General features: G+C 38.6%; 1 protein-coding gene across 4 annotated transcripts in view; it reads right to left on the bottom strand.

Annotated features, from left to right (window-relative positions):
• akt1 (v-akt murine thymoma viral oncogene homolog 1) overlaps positions 1 to 11,698 on the bottom strand; it is a 74,635-nt gene extending 62,937 nt beyond the window's left edge. The window contains exons 1-3 of one of the 4 annotated variants that reach the window (XM_057858869.1): positions 11,488 to 11,698; positions 6,565 to 6,657; positions 6,351 to 6,496 (exon numbers count right to left, since the gene is read on the bottom strand). In XM_057858869.1, coding sequence (XP_057714852.1) covers positions 6,351 to 6,396 — 46 coding nt within the window. In that variant the 5' untranslated portion in view covers positions 6,397 to 6,496; positions 6,565 to 6,657; positions 11,488 to 11,698. Of the gene's footprint in view, positions 1 to 6,350; positions 6,497 to 6,564; positions 6,658 to 11,430 lie in introns of all 4 variants that reach the window. The other 3 variants (XM_057858871.1, XM_057858870.1, XM_057858873.1) reach the window with 3 other exon arrangements.
• Between the last annotated feature and the right edge of the window lie 1,716 nt (positions 11,699 to 13,414).

Below are 13,414 nucleotides of genomic sequence, written 5' to 3'. Positions count from 1 at the left end.
CCAACGGAAAATTCGTTACAAAAGACAGTTAAGACAGTTAAGGGAACGCTCCTTCTGGAACAAAACGCAATATGACCAACATTGTGACAGCCGATGCCGACCAAAAATGACGTAATATCCGAAACAGATCACCAATGGACTCATTTGAAGTATATGAATGGTGGTCTGTTTTGGTGTTCAGAATCCATAATACTTCTGCCTGCAGGGCTTTAGTTCCACCGACAAACGGACGCATTCCCGATGCAGAGGTGGATGGATTCTCCGTTTTGCCGGTTGTGGTGGTTTGGCACGCACGAGTTGCATTTCGATTTGTAGTGCAGTGCATCGTAAAAATTCTATGCGTCATCTTCGTTATGGATTTTAAAAAAAAACAAAAAACAAAAAAAACCAACTTCGTCACGGATATAATTTAGGTTGCACTGAGATGTTCTTGAAAATTAAGACCACGGTGAAAAAATTCCAGACTTACAACAGCTAATTTAATACTTTTAATACCTTTAATAATGGAAAACGAAATTCAATGCTTTTTTAATACTTTTAATAACCCGCGGGTACCCTGTTGAATAACTCTTAATAGCTATGTTACATTAACATAACGGCCACGTTCGCATTTCGTTGTTCATGCATCATGTAACATTATTAGGGGTGTAACGGTACACAAAAATCTCGGTTCAGAACGTACCTCAGTTTTGAGGTCACGGTTCGGTTCATTTTCGGTACAGTAAGAAAACAAAATGCAAAATATAAACGTGCTAGTTGTTTATTACACACTTTTGTGCTTTCAACAATAGGAAGATTAGCCTATACAAAGCTAGAATTCTGCTCAAAATGTAGTGGGTATTTAAAGATAATAATCCAACAACAATTTGCCTTTCAGACCCCACATATTGGTCAGCTTTCTTTCTGAAAGAAAGAAGAAAAAAAAGCAATCCCAATGACAAAGATTTTAACATGTATTTTACAAATGAAATGCCTCAATGAAACATTTTTTTTTCTTATGAACGGTTTTCAAAAGCTTTATTGGTGGATTTTCTCAATTTAAAGCGCCACACAGAAATTAATAAATTTAATTGTGTAACCAGGATCTGTCTATTATTCTTATTTAATTACAGGTGTTTCAGCTCATTTCAATTTATTTTATTTAAATGGGCTATTATTTATTTTATTATGTTTTTATATTCTACAAATGTGATGTCATATTCATTTATATTGTATATTTTATGTTGTATAACTTTAGTTCCTATGTGAATATTAGTTCCTACTTGTTTTGTTGTGGTAGGAGGGTTTTGTATTGAACACGGGGCCATATTGGTTATTATTATAGCAGAGAAGACCGCAGTAAATCAACAAAGACAAGTCAACTGTGCCCTGATCTACCACTCAAGAGATATGATGGACTCAAAAAGTAGGTTACGGTTGCATATTAGTTTGAAAATCGACCGGATCCACCGTATTTTTACACGAGTGACTTCCGGCCCAATCCTAGCTACCGGTAGTAGTATTGACGCAGGAGGGCAGCGTCTCGCGTCAAATAATAAACTCTGCCATTCTTTTCGCGTGCGTCGCGTTGAGCCGCTTCTGGGACGCGTCTAACACGTGGCCGCACTGCGACTGATGTGCATTGGCTGATTGACATTAACGCCCGCGTTTCACTGCGTTCTCGCGGCGGCCACGTTGTCGCGCCGTTGACATTTCTGGGTTATACTGTCCTACCGTGTTGGTCCTCATTATAGTAGAGAAGACGGAGTAATTATAATCTACACAAAGAAACTAACCCGATCGACTCACAGCCTCGAAAAGTAACGGTTATATTATGTCAGAAACCCGTTCGGTACGCGTCCGTTCCGAACCGAGCACCACGTACCGAAACGGTTCAATACTATTTCATGTACCGTTACACCCTTAAACATTATCGTACTGTACACTTATTCAACATGTTGTTCTCTATTGTATTTTATTTTAAATTGCCTTTCAAGATGACATATGTATCTGTTCTACAGTGTGTGTTGGATTTTATCATGTAAATTTCCCCCAAAAATGTGACTTATACTCCAGTGCGACTTATATTTTTTTTCCTTTTCATTGCGCATTTTTAGGCTGGTGCGACTTATACTCAGGTACGACTTTTAGTCCGAAAACTACGGTAAATGCTTTTGAACGTGTTGCAGGAAACATTCAAAATGCCAAAATATTCACACACACCTTTGTAGTGTATACAATTAAGTGTAAGTAGAAAAAGGGTTTGCAAATCATTGTATTTTGTGTCGTTTTCCCCATCTTCATAGGATTTGACTCAATACACAGAAGAAGGCAGGACTTATGGCTAGGCCTGTCGCAAAAATCAATTTTAGTCTGCGGTATATTGTCTAATTCATTATTGCTGATACGAGATATCATTGTCATTATTTTTTAACCAATTCAGCCACTAATGAAGTGACAATTCATCCTGATAAATCACCCATTCCAATGCAATAATTTGTTATTCTTAAAAAAAAAAAACGATATTAAATGTTTTTATTTTTTTATTATATATATGCATAACAAGTCATTTGAAAACTAGCTAATGGCAGAATATTAAAATAGGTGAGAAACCTAATGCAATTTTTTGTTCTCTGCCAATTAGAGCCTATTAAGTTGATACAAATACTTGTCATATTGTCCAGCAAAGTGCGCATCTCAGCAAATTTGAAGCCAAATTATTTATTGCCAGTCAGATTCATCATAATGGGTGTCATTTTAAAGCTATTCTTAGTGTAGAGAGTGATGTATGTGAGATTAAGTCCAGAAATCTTTATTTACATGTTGAACGTGAGGTTTTTATTTTGAAATGTTCACCGGAAGTACGCTCGCTAAGCCGCTAACCATGAGCTTTACATTTAGTTTTATTAAAAAAAATAAATAAATAAAACTAAAAAAAAAGTGCATGTCTTCAATTTTCATCATGAATGTGGTGTCAGTAATAGATTTTTTTTTTCGCATCATTTGCAAATGCTGTAAACCAGTGCGTTTTCATATTTGAAGCGTCAACTTTTAACCGCAAGTTTGCATTTTGGAGAAGACTAGTTAGTTAAGCTTAGTTAGTTAGTATGAAAGGTAGGAATCTTTGGGCACCTAATGATTCGATTATGATTCAGAGGCTTCGATTCGATTATAAATCGATTATTGATCCCCCGTTCCCTCACTTTTAATGTTTTGTACATTAGATCCCAAATTTTTCCAAAATCCTTTCAGGCTGAACGGAACTACTATTTCAGTATCAAGTTAACAGTTAATAACAGTAAATAAAATACTGAAGTCCCTATTATGTATCAGCAGCTTTAAACTACATTCAAGTAATTTAATGTCGTGAATCAACCGTTAAAGTTGTTAAAATTGCTCCCGTTATTCCATAATTTCCCCTCTGTCTAATTTCGACATCTGAAAGTTTTAAAACTTTTTCATCATTTAAAGATATTCAAGTCAAGATTTTGCCGATTTAGGAGTATTTTAGATAAGAAGTCAATTACGTTCGCTGCAACAGAGCCTTCTAGAGAAGTCTACTGCTTTAAGATGGTGGCTGTTTACTAACGCCGGCAAGTCTGTCATTTCGCATCTAGTTCTCTAATACATGCTCTCACGCCGCCGCCGTCTGTCATTTTGCATCTAGTTCTACATATATGGGATGTCTACCGTAGCCGTATGTTTGGGGCAACTAGCAACTGGGCGTTTTTTGTAGCGGCTGTCGGCCGCAGTCAGGTATTATTGTTTTTTTTTTTTTTTTTTTTTTTTATCTAGCGGCATGAGTTGAACATGATATTTACTCTCGGTCCGTTCCACATTGCGTCGTGAAGACCGTGCTGACTGTGTTTTAGTTCAGCTTTACCTGGTATAATTCAATAATCAGAATTTGGATGTTTGTGAATCGTTCTTGAATCTTCCACGGCCGAATCGCGAATAATCTAAGAATTGGAAATTTCGCACGCCTCTAGTTAGTACACTGTCTTTTATCTAACATTTTAAAATGTTTAATACAGATGTGTATCCTTAATTTGCATGTCTGAATTTTAATTCTAGGGTGTGTTGATGACCAATAAACCTCGAGTGCATGCAGCACACGCGAACACACGCACGCAAACATGAATTCACGCACGGACGCGGCGATAAATCGCAGCCCCAGTTACAGACCTCATTTTTATTTACCGTGCGATAAATAGACTTATTGCATATTGCAACAGGCTTACTTCCGGCGACAATAACAAGGACGTTCGGCTATTTCCAGCTCGCTGTATTGGCTTGATTTGTACCTGTCAACTCAGTCTTGAAAATTAATACTATATCTGCGAACAACGAGAACCTACGGTCAGCATTGAGAAAGGATTGAGGTAAAAGCACAGGAAAAATCTCGGCCGATTGCAATTGCTGCTATCCTGGCTCTATGTCAGCATTGAGGTCCTGGTACAACATCTGAATGTTGCATTTGGAAGGTTCAGGTAGTGGTGAGGTTATACGCGAGTCTGTAGAGGTTTGCTTGAACGATCATACTTTTTGGAGTTTGCTCTCTTCACATCATTGTTTTCGTCAACGATGACGAACATATTTCACCGACAGCTAAAACAATGTTATAACGGTTACATAACATAACGAGACGAATGCCAGTTTTCGTCTGATGGGAACAAGATGAAAATGCGCCATAGTTTCTGTCATATGTTCACAAGGTGTGACATTTTCTTATCGTATGTGTAGTTAGCCTGCATCGTAGCATTGTTTGGCCGTGTCACTCATGTGATGTGCTGCGCAACCCCCACCTCACATATTCACCGGTATCTTCTCCAGCCTTGAATGTTTTGAAACAAAACGATTTGTTTTCTTATCTTGGCTATAGAAAATATGCAATGTTGCTTTGGCCTTTTAAGGTCTGTGCTGAGTGATCATTAGAGGCGTTCGAAATTTCCGATTCTTACAATATTCGCGATTCGGCCGTGGAAGATTCGAGAACGATTCACAAACATCCAAATTCCGATTATTGAATTATACCAGGTAAAGCGGAAATAAAACACAGTCAGCGCGGTCTTCAGGACGCAATGAGGAACGGACCGAGAGTAAATATCATGTTCAACTCATGCAGCTAGATTAAAAAAAAAACCAACAATACCTGACTGCGGCCGTCAGCCGCTACAAACATGCCCAGTTGCTAGTTGCTACAAACATACGGCAACATACGGCTATGGTAGATATCACATATATCTAGAACTAGATGTGAAATGACAGACGACGGCCGTGTTAGATCATATAACAAGAACTAGATGCGAAATGACACTTTCCCGCTCTAGTAAACAGGCGCCATCTTAAAGCAATAGACTTCTCTAGAAGGCTCTGTTGTAGCGAACCTAATTACTTTCTATCCAAAAAAAAACACCCCAAATCGGCAAAATCTTGACTTGAATCTCTAAATGGTGAAACAGTTTTAAAACTTTCACGTCGAAAGTAGACAGAAGGGAAATTATGGAATAACGGGAGCAATTTTAACAACTTTAACGGTTGATTCACAACATTAAATTAATTGAATGTAGTTTAAAGCTAAACCGATAGAGAATGGGGACTTGAGTATTCTATTAACTGTTTTTAATGGTTAACTTGATACTGAAATAGTAGTTTGTTTAGTCTGAGAGAATTTTTGAACAATTTTGGAACTAGTGTACAAAAAATTAAGTGAAGGGGGTGGATGGGGGGTTTGTGGTGCATCAATAATCGATTTATAATGCAATCGGAGCCTCTGAATCGTAATCGAATCATTAGGTGCCCAAAGATTCCCACCTCTAGTGATCATCAAACAATAAATGTAACTCGTAGCGTTATCGTTAGCATTTAGCGTGGCGAATGTTGTCTTAAAACTCTTGGACAACTTCTTAATTTTTTTTTAATTACATACAGTTCGTGGCCTCCAGGTGGGTTTAATTAACTGAAAATAATTTACCGTTTTCCCACTGAGTGTGTATTAATAGGGATGTCCATATCGCATATTTTTATTCGTTGATGATTATGATATATTTTCGTTGTTGTCACCGTTGACGAAAAGAACAATTCTCTAGTGGAATCTGATTTAAATTACTTGTCTTCCTCTACCCACTGAATGCTGTACTCCAACTATAAGATGCCTGACATAAAGCAAGTACACAGCAATGCTGACTGTAAGTGCTCATTGTTCGATGATATACCTGTATTCATTTTCTGGTCATATTGACAGGTACAACACAAACCAATACAGAAAGATGGAAATAGCCGACCATCCTTAAAATCGTCGGCGGAAGTCCCACCTTATCCTGTGCATGGAGTCTATTGTGGTGTGCACGTTTTAAAAAATATACTTTTACCTCTTTTATGCAGCCATCCCTCCTTGACAATCACCACATTGGTCATGTTGGTGGACAGGTTAGAGAATCCAGGATTTCCACAGAAGAGTCTCTTTGCTTTCCCAAGTTCTCTTCACTTCGCCCAGCTCACGAGGGCCGTGGTTTTTCTATTGGTTGGAAAAGGGTAAAAATTAGCTCTATTTGTAATGTTTTTTCCACTTGTCTGAATATTAACCTTCAGGTCAAACTCAGAGGAGAAGCAATGAGACCAAGGAGCTGGCACTTTATGGTTCAGGCAATAAAAGGCATACCTTCCGTGTTCCTAATCCTGCATTAGAAAAAGCACAACAATACCTGAAAGACGATTTTTACCTCATGAACATTTAACGGAGTTGATTAACTACCAGGCATTTGGCTGATTGAAAATCAATGTTTAGTTGTAGCTCAGTGCGCTGTTTACATCAGTCTAAGAATGTAAACAATTTTTACGTGACATATCTGTGAGTGTTGTTGTTTTTACTCATGCCTGACCTGTGGCGCAAGCACACGGAAATGTTGCTGGATCTCGTCCAAATGAACTGCATGTGTGCGCATAACAGGCAAAGTAACTCACATATATGGCACACACACTGCTTAGTTCAGTAACTTCCGTATGTCATCACGTAATAACAGAAGTCTTATCTGTTCACACTTGAGAATGACTACATAATATACAGAGTCACATAAAATACACTCACTGGGCCATAACGTTGGATGTGCGTGCACAAACTAATGATATCACATATGAAAGTGCAATCAAATATTATTTCTGCAGAAAAATGGCAATGTTAAGTAACAGTTGCTATTAGCACTGTGCAAGAGTATTCCAAAACATGTTTATTGCTTGTGTCAAGTCATTCAACCTCAGAAGGATTTCAGATCTACTCATACACTTAAATCAAAAGGATGAATAGATGTTGTCTTCTCAAATCATTTATGAAACAGTACAACTAGGGTGAAAATAAGATTGTCACAAATTGAACTGTTTGGTTTCTTTTGAATGACATTATCTCATTTTTTAAAATGAGCTAGAACTGAAAAGCGATGATTTTTTATGGTGTGCCAAATAAAGCTGACTAAATAAATTAGCACCAAGAACAAAATACAGAGGTCTTTTAAATCCCCCAGTGAGAAACCATGATAAAATTATTGCTAAATTATTACCTCTTTGAACTACGGTCATAATTAAACCATTTTCAGATTTTTGTAGGTGTAACAATTTAACTATCCACAGCCGTGACTGCACAAAATAAAAAAGCAACAATGATACTATCAGTTTCCATTTTTTAGTAGCGCAATTATTCAAAACCGGGAGACTATCTTGACAAACCATTTGACCTTTCCCTTCATTTAACTGTTGTAAATACAGCTTTGAATGCAAGACAGGAGGGGGGGAAAGGATCAATTTCCCTACTTGTTCACACAAATGTCACACACTGCACCAAGCGATCTCTGGCCTTCCACTGAAATCAATTTGTCTGCCGCCGCTCCATCAGAGTAAAGCCATCAAAAGAGCTCTATGTGAATGGCCTCAGCGAGCCTACTGCCAGGGACAATAACAGGAAGTGGATGTGACTATTGACAGACTACTAAGTCATATCAGTACAGCCCTGAGCTCAAATAAATGTGTCACTGAGTGTGGTGATCAACACACCTTTTACAGCCCTTGTACTTACTTATTATATTAATGAGCAAAGACTTTGAAGGTTATTTTTACTCTGTTTTTGTTTATTGCAGTGAGGTTATGGTGCTTGTGTTCCATAGCCAATAGTGGAAAGATCTTGGAGCCGATTTTGAGAGGAAAAAAACAAACTGGGCGCAATTTAAACTTCAAGCAATTGGATGCATTTGGCATCTCTGTGTGTACCCCGTGTCACAAAGCGTGCACATATTATATACACATTTGGCAAACTTCACACAAACAAACCAGGGCACGTACGCCACAGCCGAAAAAGCAACACATGCAAAAGAGCGGCTCAAGAGCCACAACAGAGTGCTGCTGTTTTAATGGGAGCGACCTGTTGCTACTGCGGCCTGTGTGGAAAAAGCTGGGCTGCTGCCAGTGCTGCAGCCAGCAGCCACTGAATGAACCCAGTACCCTGACAGCGGGTCACATGGTCCTCAGGCCTCTGTGCTGCCACCGCCTGCCTGCCTTACTGTCACTGCGGCTTTTAATCATTCATTTTTTTTGGCTCTGGCGGCCAACTCTTTCAATGCAAATCAGTGTCCTGAAGCGAGGCTCGCCACAGACACACATATACTGTACACAATGCATCTGTGACTTCAGTCAGTGAGTGAGGACAGTCACAAGTGTTTATGGCAGTAGGAAGAAATTCAGGCCAACCCCACCACAGTACTTCCTTCATCACAGATCAATGGTCGTAAGCTTGTTTATGCTCTATTTTCTGCTCTTGCTGGGGCAGGCAAAATTCAGCGGCTGGTTTACAGTTACAAAACGTATACACTTTTACTCAAAAGTATTTACAACATTTGAAGAGAGACCATCCATCATGCACGTTTGGTGAGGGGAAATGGATCCTAGTGACAGCCGTAATGGTTGGTCAAATAGAGAGTGTAAAGTTCCCCATTGAAGTTCTCTGAAAATACTTTACAAATGATAACTCCGTAAGTAAAAGTGGAAGTCCTAAAGCTGATTGCTCCTCAAATCATCAGGAGTTGCATAGTGATAAAAGTCATACACACATCCTAGCTCTGGCTTCTCAGTACAATATGGCTCAACAGAAGAGAATGTAGACTAAAAACGGAGGAATGTTTACTTGTTCTGATGGGGTATACCCCTCCTATTCACGAGTTATAATTTCCCTCCCACTGTCATAATGCTCATAATGTACTATTAGAATTAAAGGCGGCTACACAAATGATTGTTTCAACACTTCATTGCTCACAGTCATCAACTACCTATTTTAAAAGTAGTTCTCAGCCGAACTGGGGCTCAGCAAATCAGTCTCAGGAGTTCAGGAGCTTTCAAGATGCACACCACTGTGTCTGTTTCGTTCATCCCACTTGAATGACTCATGATAACGCTTCAAAACAACAATGCTTTCTATGTTAGCAAATTATAGAAAGCCGTTGAGATGCTCATACTCTGTTACAACTTGGTGAGCAATCATTTTTGAGGATGGTAAACATAAAAGAAAGGAAAATAATCTCATTAAGAAAATGATTTGAGAGTTGCACCTACAAAGGCAAACTCAAGCATTCCTGAACTTATGCTAGACCTCGTTAACCAAATCTTAAGCTGCATAGATAGTTGTTATAAAGTTTTATTTTGGTTTTCTAAATCTAACCTTTACCCCATAGAATTGAAAACAACATTATGTTTCAAAGGTTTGACATCAAAAAACATTTTGGTGAAGTTTCATTACAAACCATCTGAGAACTATTTATCAATACGAACAAATCTGAGGTGGACCAACAATGCGAAGCAGATTGGAACAGTAGAATCTTCAATTCTTACTTGCTTGTAATGAAGCAAGATCATTAAATAAATGTTATTGAGTCTCTGGCTGCAATGTTTTCAGTGCAGCACCACAAAGTGAAGACGGGTACGCTCATGTGACGCCAACAGTGGGAGGCCTTTGTGAGGAGTGTATCTTTCTCAGTGATAAGGTCTCAACTCTTGTGGCGTCAAGGGGCACAATACATCTGACTGTGCCCAGGGACAATTTCTAACAACATTTCAAAGATTCTGCATGCGCCTGATGGCACATTTGCATCAGAGCAAAGAGATTGGGTGGGAGGTGGCTGGTATTTTCTCAATAGAGCAGGCAGTACCCAAAAGTCACTGGCTGCATCATTACGCTGGAATGCTGTGTCTTCTGCCGGTCATACGGCAAGTCTCCATGTGCACACATAGCGGACAGACTTGGTCTCATGACCAGGAAAAACATTTTGACATAAAGGCGTGAAAGGGTATAATGTGCCTAGGAGCATTAATTGTACTCTGAGAAGGCAAATGGGACACCAAAGGTTAGTAATTGAAGACTTAAAATGTTAATGTCACTCACGCTATTGAATAGTACCATGTATTACTAAAAGTTGGATAACATGATGGCAATAGAAACATGATGTGCATGTACAGTATAACATCAGGATTCACACATAACTTTTCCATGGCCAAATGTAATCACTTTTCTAGTTTTTTCCACTCCCCTCAAAGATTATGGTACATATTTAAACATGTACAGTACTGTACATATTCAAAAATACCTTAGCACAATATTGCCTTTAAACGCTATATACAAAACATGTTGTGTTGCAATAGCAGAGGTAGAAGAACCTGAAGGAAAAACTGCACACAATTCTGCCAAATATCTATAAGGAAGCACTGAAGGGTATTTAATCCAAAATTCAAACACCTTTTAGGCGACAATAACATTCAAGCCTTTTTATAATACCCATGGGTAACCTGCACAGCGTTTAATACTTACTATGTGCCGATTGCAAGTTAAGATAAAATAAAATAACACGACCACAGCCTGTTTTGGGAGATCCCTAAAAACAAGTGGAGTACTATTGCATTGTTATGGTTGCTGACAAGTAAAAAGGAGCGCATTGTTATAAGTGGGTGTTGAAGTAGGAGCAGCAACAAGCTAAGAAAGCTAATGATACGTGTGGCCAGTACATTGTAAAAGAGTAAACAGTGTTCATAACAATGAATGGGCCGCTCTCTTGTTGATCTCAATAGTTTTCCTAATGGGCCATAAAAGTACTATAAAAGCAGCATTTTACGTAGAAAAGGGGCACAGCTTCAAGTTGCAAGTTAAGTGGGCCTGGGGGCTGCGTCTCAAAGAGTGGTCATTGTCAGAAAGCAAACATCTGAAGAGACGTTCACTGCTGCTTGTGGAAAATACACCATTTCGGCACGGTTCGCTTTCGAAACTCGCGTGTTTCCGTGACTTTTAACTAACTTTTAAAGCCAGGGGGAGTCTGGAAAGTAGTACATTTCAAGCTTGCATTAAGCGAAAGAAAGGATTTGGGGCCTAGTAGGGCAGCTTGGGTGAGAATAACCGCATCCCATGTAAGTACAATGGGGACATACCCTGACTAGCTGTCGACCTCTTGTAGTTAACCATGCGAAGGAAACGCGGGCATTTACCTGGACAGGAATTCAACAACGTGTCCGTCTCATTCTAGTGAGCTGAGTCGGTGGTATTTTAAGATGATAAGTCCGTCAACAATCTGGACAAAAGTGATCTCATTTACTCCGTTTCTCTCGCCTTTCTTCCACTACACCTCCCAAACGCGCTGTCTGCAATGCCTCTGTGGTAGGTTGCGCTCCTGGGTCCTAGAGCCGACGGATCGGAGGCAAACGCTACAATCCTATGGTTTTAGAAGGGCTTCTGCTGTGCGTGTGTGTTTCTGTCCTTGATGAACTTTGACGTCTCGCTGTGTGGGACTGCACTTTACACAATAATTAGCTTTGGAACAAAGATTGAACGTTGCCCCTTGCCCCACACGATCAAGAACAACATGCCAAACTAAAGAAAAAGGGACACCGTTTTTACCACAAAAAAATACATTTTGCAACATTTTTACATGAAGTTGCAAAATTAGAAGTAGCCTACTGATTCGGATCCTTCAGTTAACCCTTTATAAAGCACTCATTTAACTCATTGGCTGTCACTGATGGCGTTAGACGTCCAAACCAACGGCGTAGGTTTGCATAGGGACGGTAGGGACATAACACTACCAACTTTTCAAGATGCTCAAATTGTCCCCACCAACTTTTAAGCAACCTTATTTGCATTATGTAATGAGTTCAGATATATAGGTCATTTAGAGTTACATTTATCCCTTTTCACTTGCTGAATATGACAGTCAGTTTATTATTATTATTATTATTATTATTATTTTTAAATCAAGTGGATGTTTGATTGGCTGATGACTTGACCCCCTTCCCTCCCAAACACATACGCAACCTCAGCACCGACACAAATCTAACATGCCACCTCCAACGCCCCCTTCAAAGATGAGGAATATTAGTTTGTTTTTTTCATCAGCAGCAGCCACTGTAAGTAATGTAAAAAGACGTCAGTGTTGTGGAGGTGGGGAACACACCACTAATTTTGTTCCTGAAAACCTAAGACCTATCTTTATTTTTGACATACAGTAACTGGATAATTAAGAGATTAATAACAGGTTTGTATTTATTGTGTCTGTTAATATAATTTATGTTCAAATATTGCAATTTAAATTTGCTAATCAAATCCAGACATTTATTCTGGAAGTTTTCAAAATGTTTCTTTAGTAGGTTTTGAAAACAAAGGTTTGAATCAAACGGCGTATCACTGGAACCAATATGTATGCACCTCAAAAACACACCTTAAAAGTAGTTAAGTTCCCTTGTTTTCAGTGTAAATCTACTAGAAATAAGTGAAAATATCTGCCAGTGCTTCAAGAAAATTTTACTCACTTAGTCTTTAACACTCAAAACAAGATGGAGAAAATTATTTGACTAGACGTAAGAAAAAATATGAGACTAAGACGTTATAAATTTACAGGGTGAATGTTAGAATAACCCAGATTTATTTTGCATTGACCATTTAGCCTATCAATTAAAAATTCATATTCGTGAGAAATGTAGCTTTGACCCCCGTTCACCCAATCTGTTTGGTTTTATTAATGTCCCGTTACTCCCGTCCCCAGCAAAAAGTGTACATGCAGGCTATGTTGTTATATCGTCACTACCATAATTGAGACCAAACCTACACCCTTGGTCCAAACCATTTTGATTGGGAGCGTTATTGGGGGCCATAACCAGAGTACAATTTATTTTCATTGGTTTTGAGTTTATCCATTTTTTGTATTTATCTTTTAATAACGTATACACTGCTGGCCAAAAGTATTGGCACCCCTGAAATTCTGTCAGATAATGCTCAATTTCTCCCACAAAATGATTGCAATTACAAATGCTTTGGTAATAATATCTTCATTTATTTTGCTTGCAATGAAAAAACACAAAAGAAAATGAAAAAAAAAAAAAGTAAATCCTTATCATTTTACACAAAAATCCAAAAATGGGC

This window comes from Corythoichthys intestinalis, chromosome 15, assembly GCF_030265065.1.
Source record: "Corythoichthys intestinalis isolate RoL2023-P3 chromosome 15, ASM3026506v1, whole genome shotgun sequence".
NCBI classification, from domain to species: domain Eukaryota; kingdom Metazoa; phylum Chordata; class Actinopteri; order Syngnathiformes; family Syngnathidae; genus Corythoichthys; species Corythoichthys intestinalis.
The sequence above is the reverse complement of the archived record's forward strand: the minus strand, read 5'-3'. Positions and strand labels throughout refer to the sequence as shown.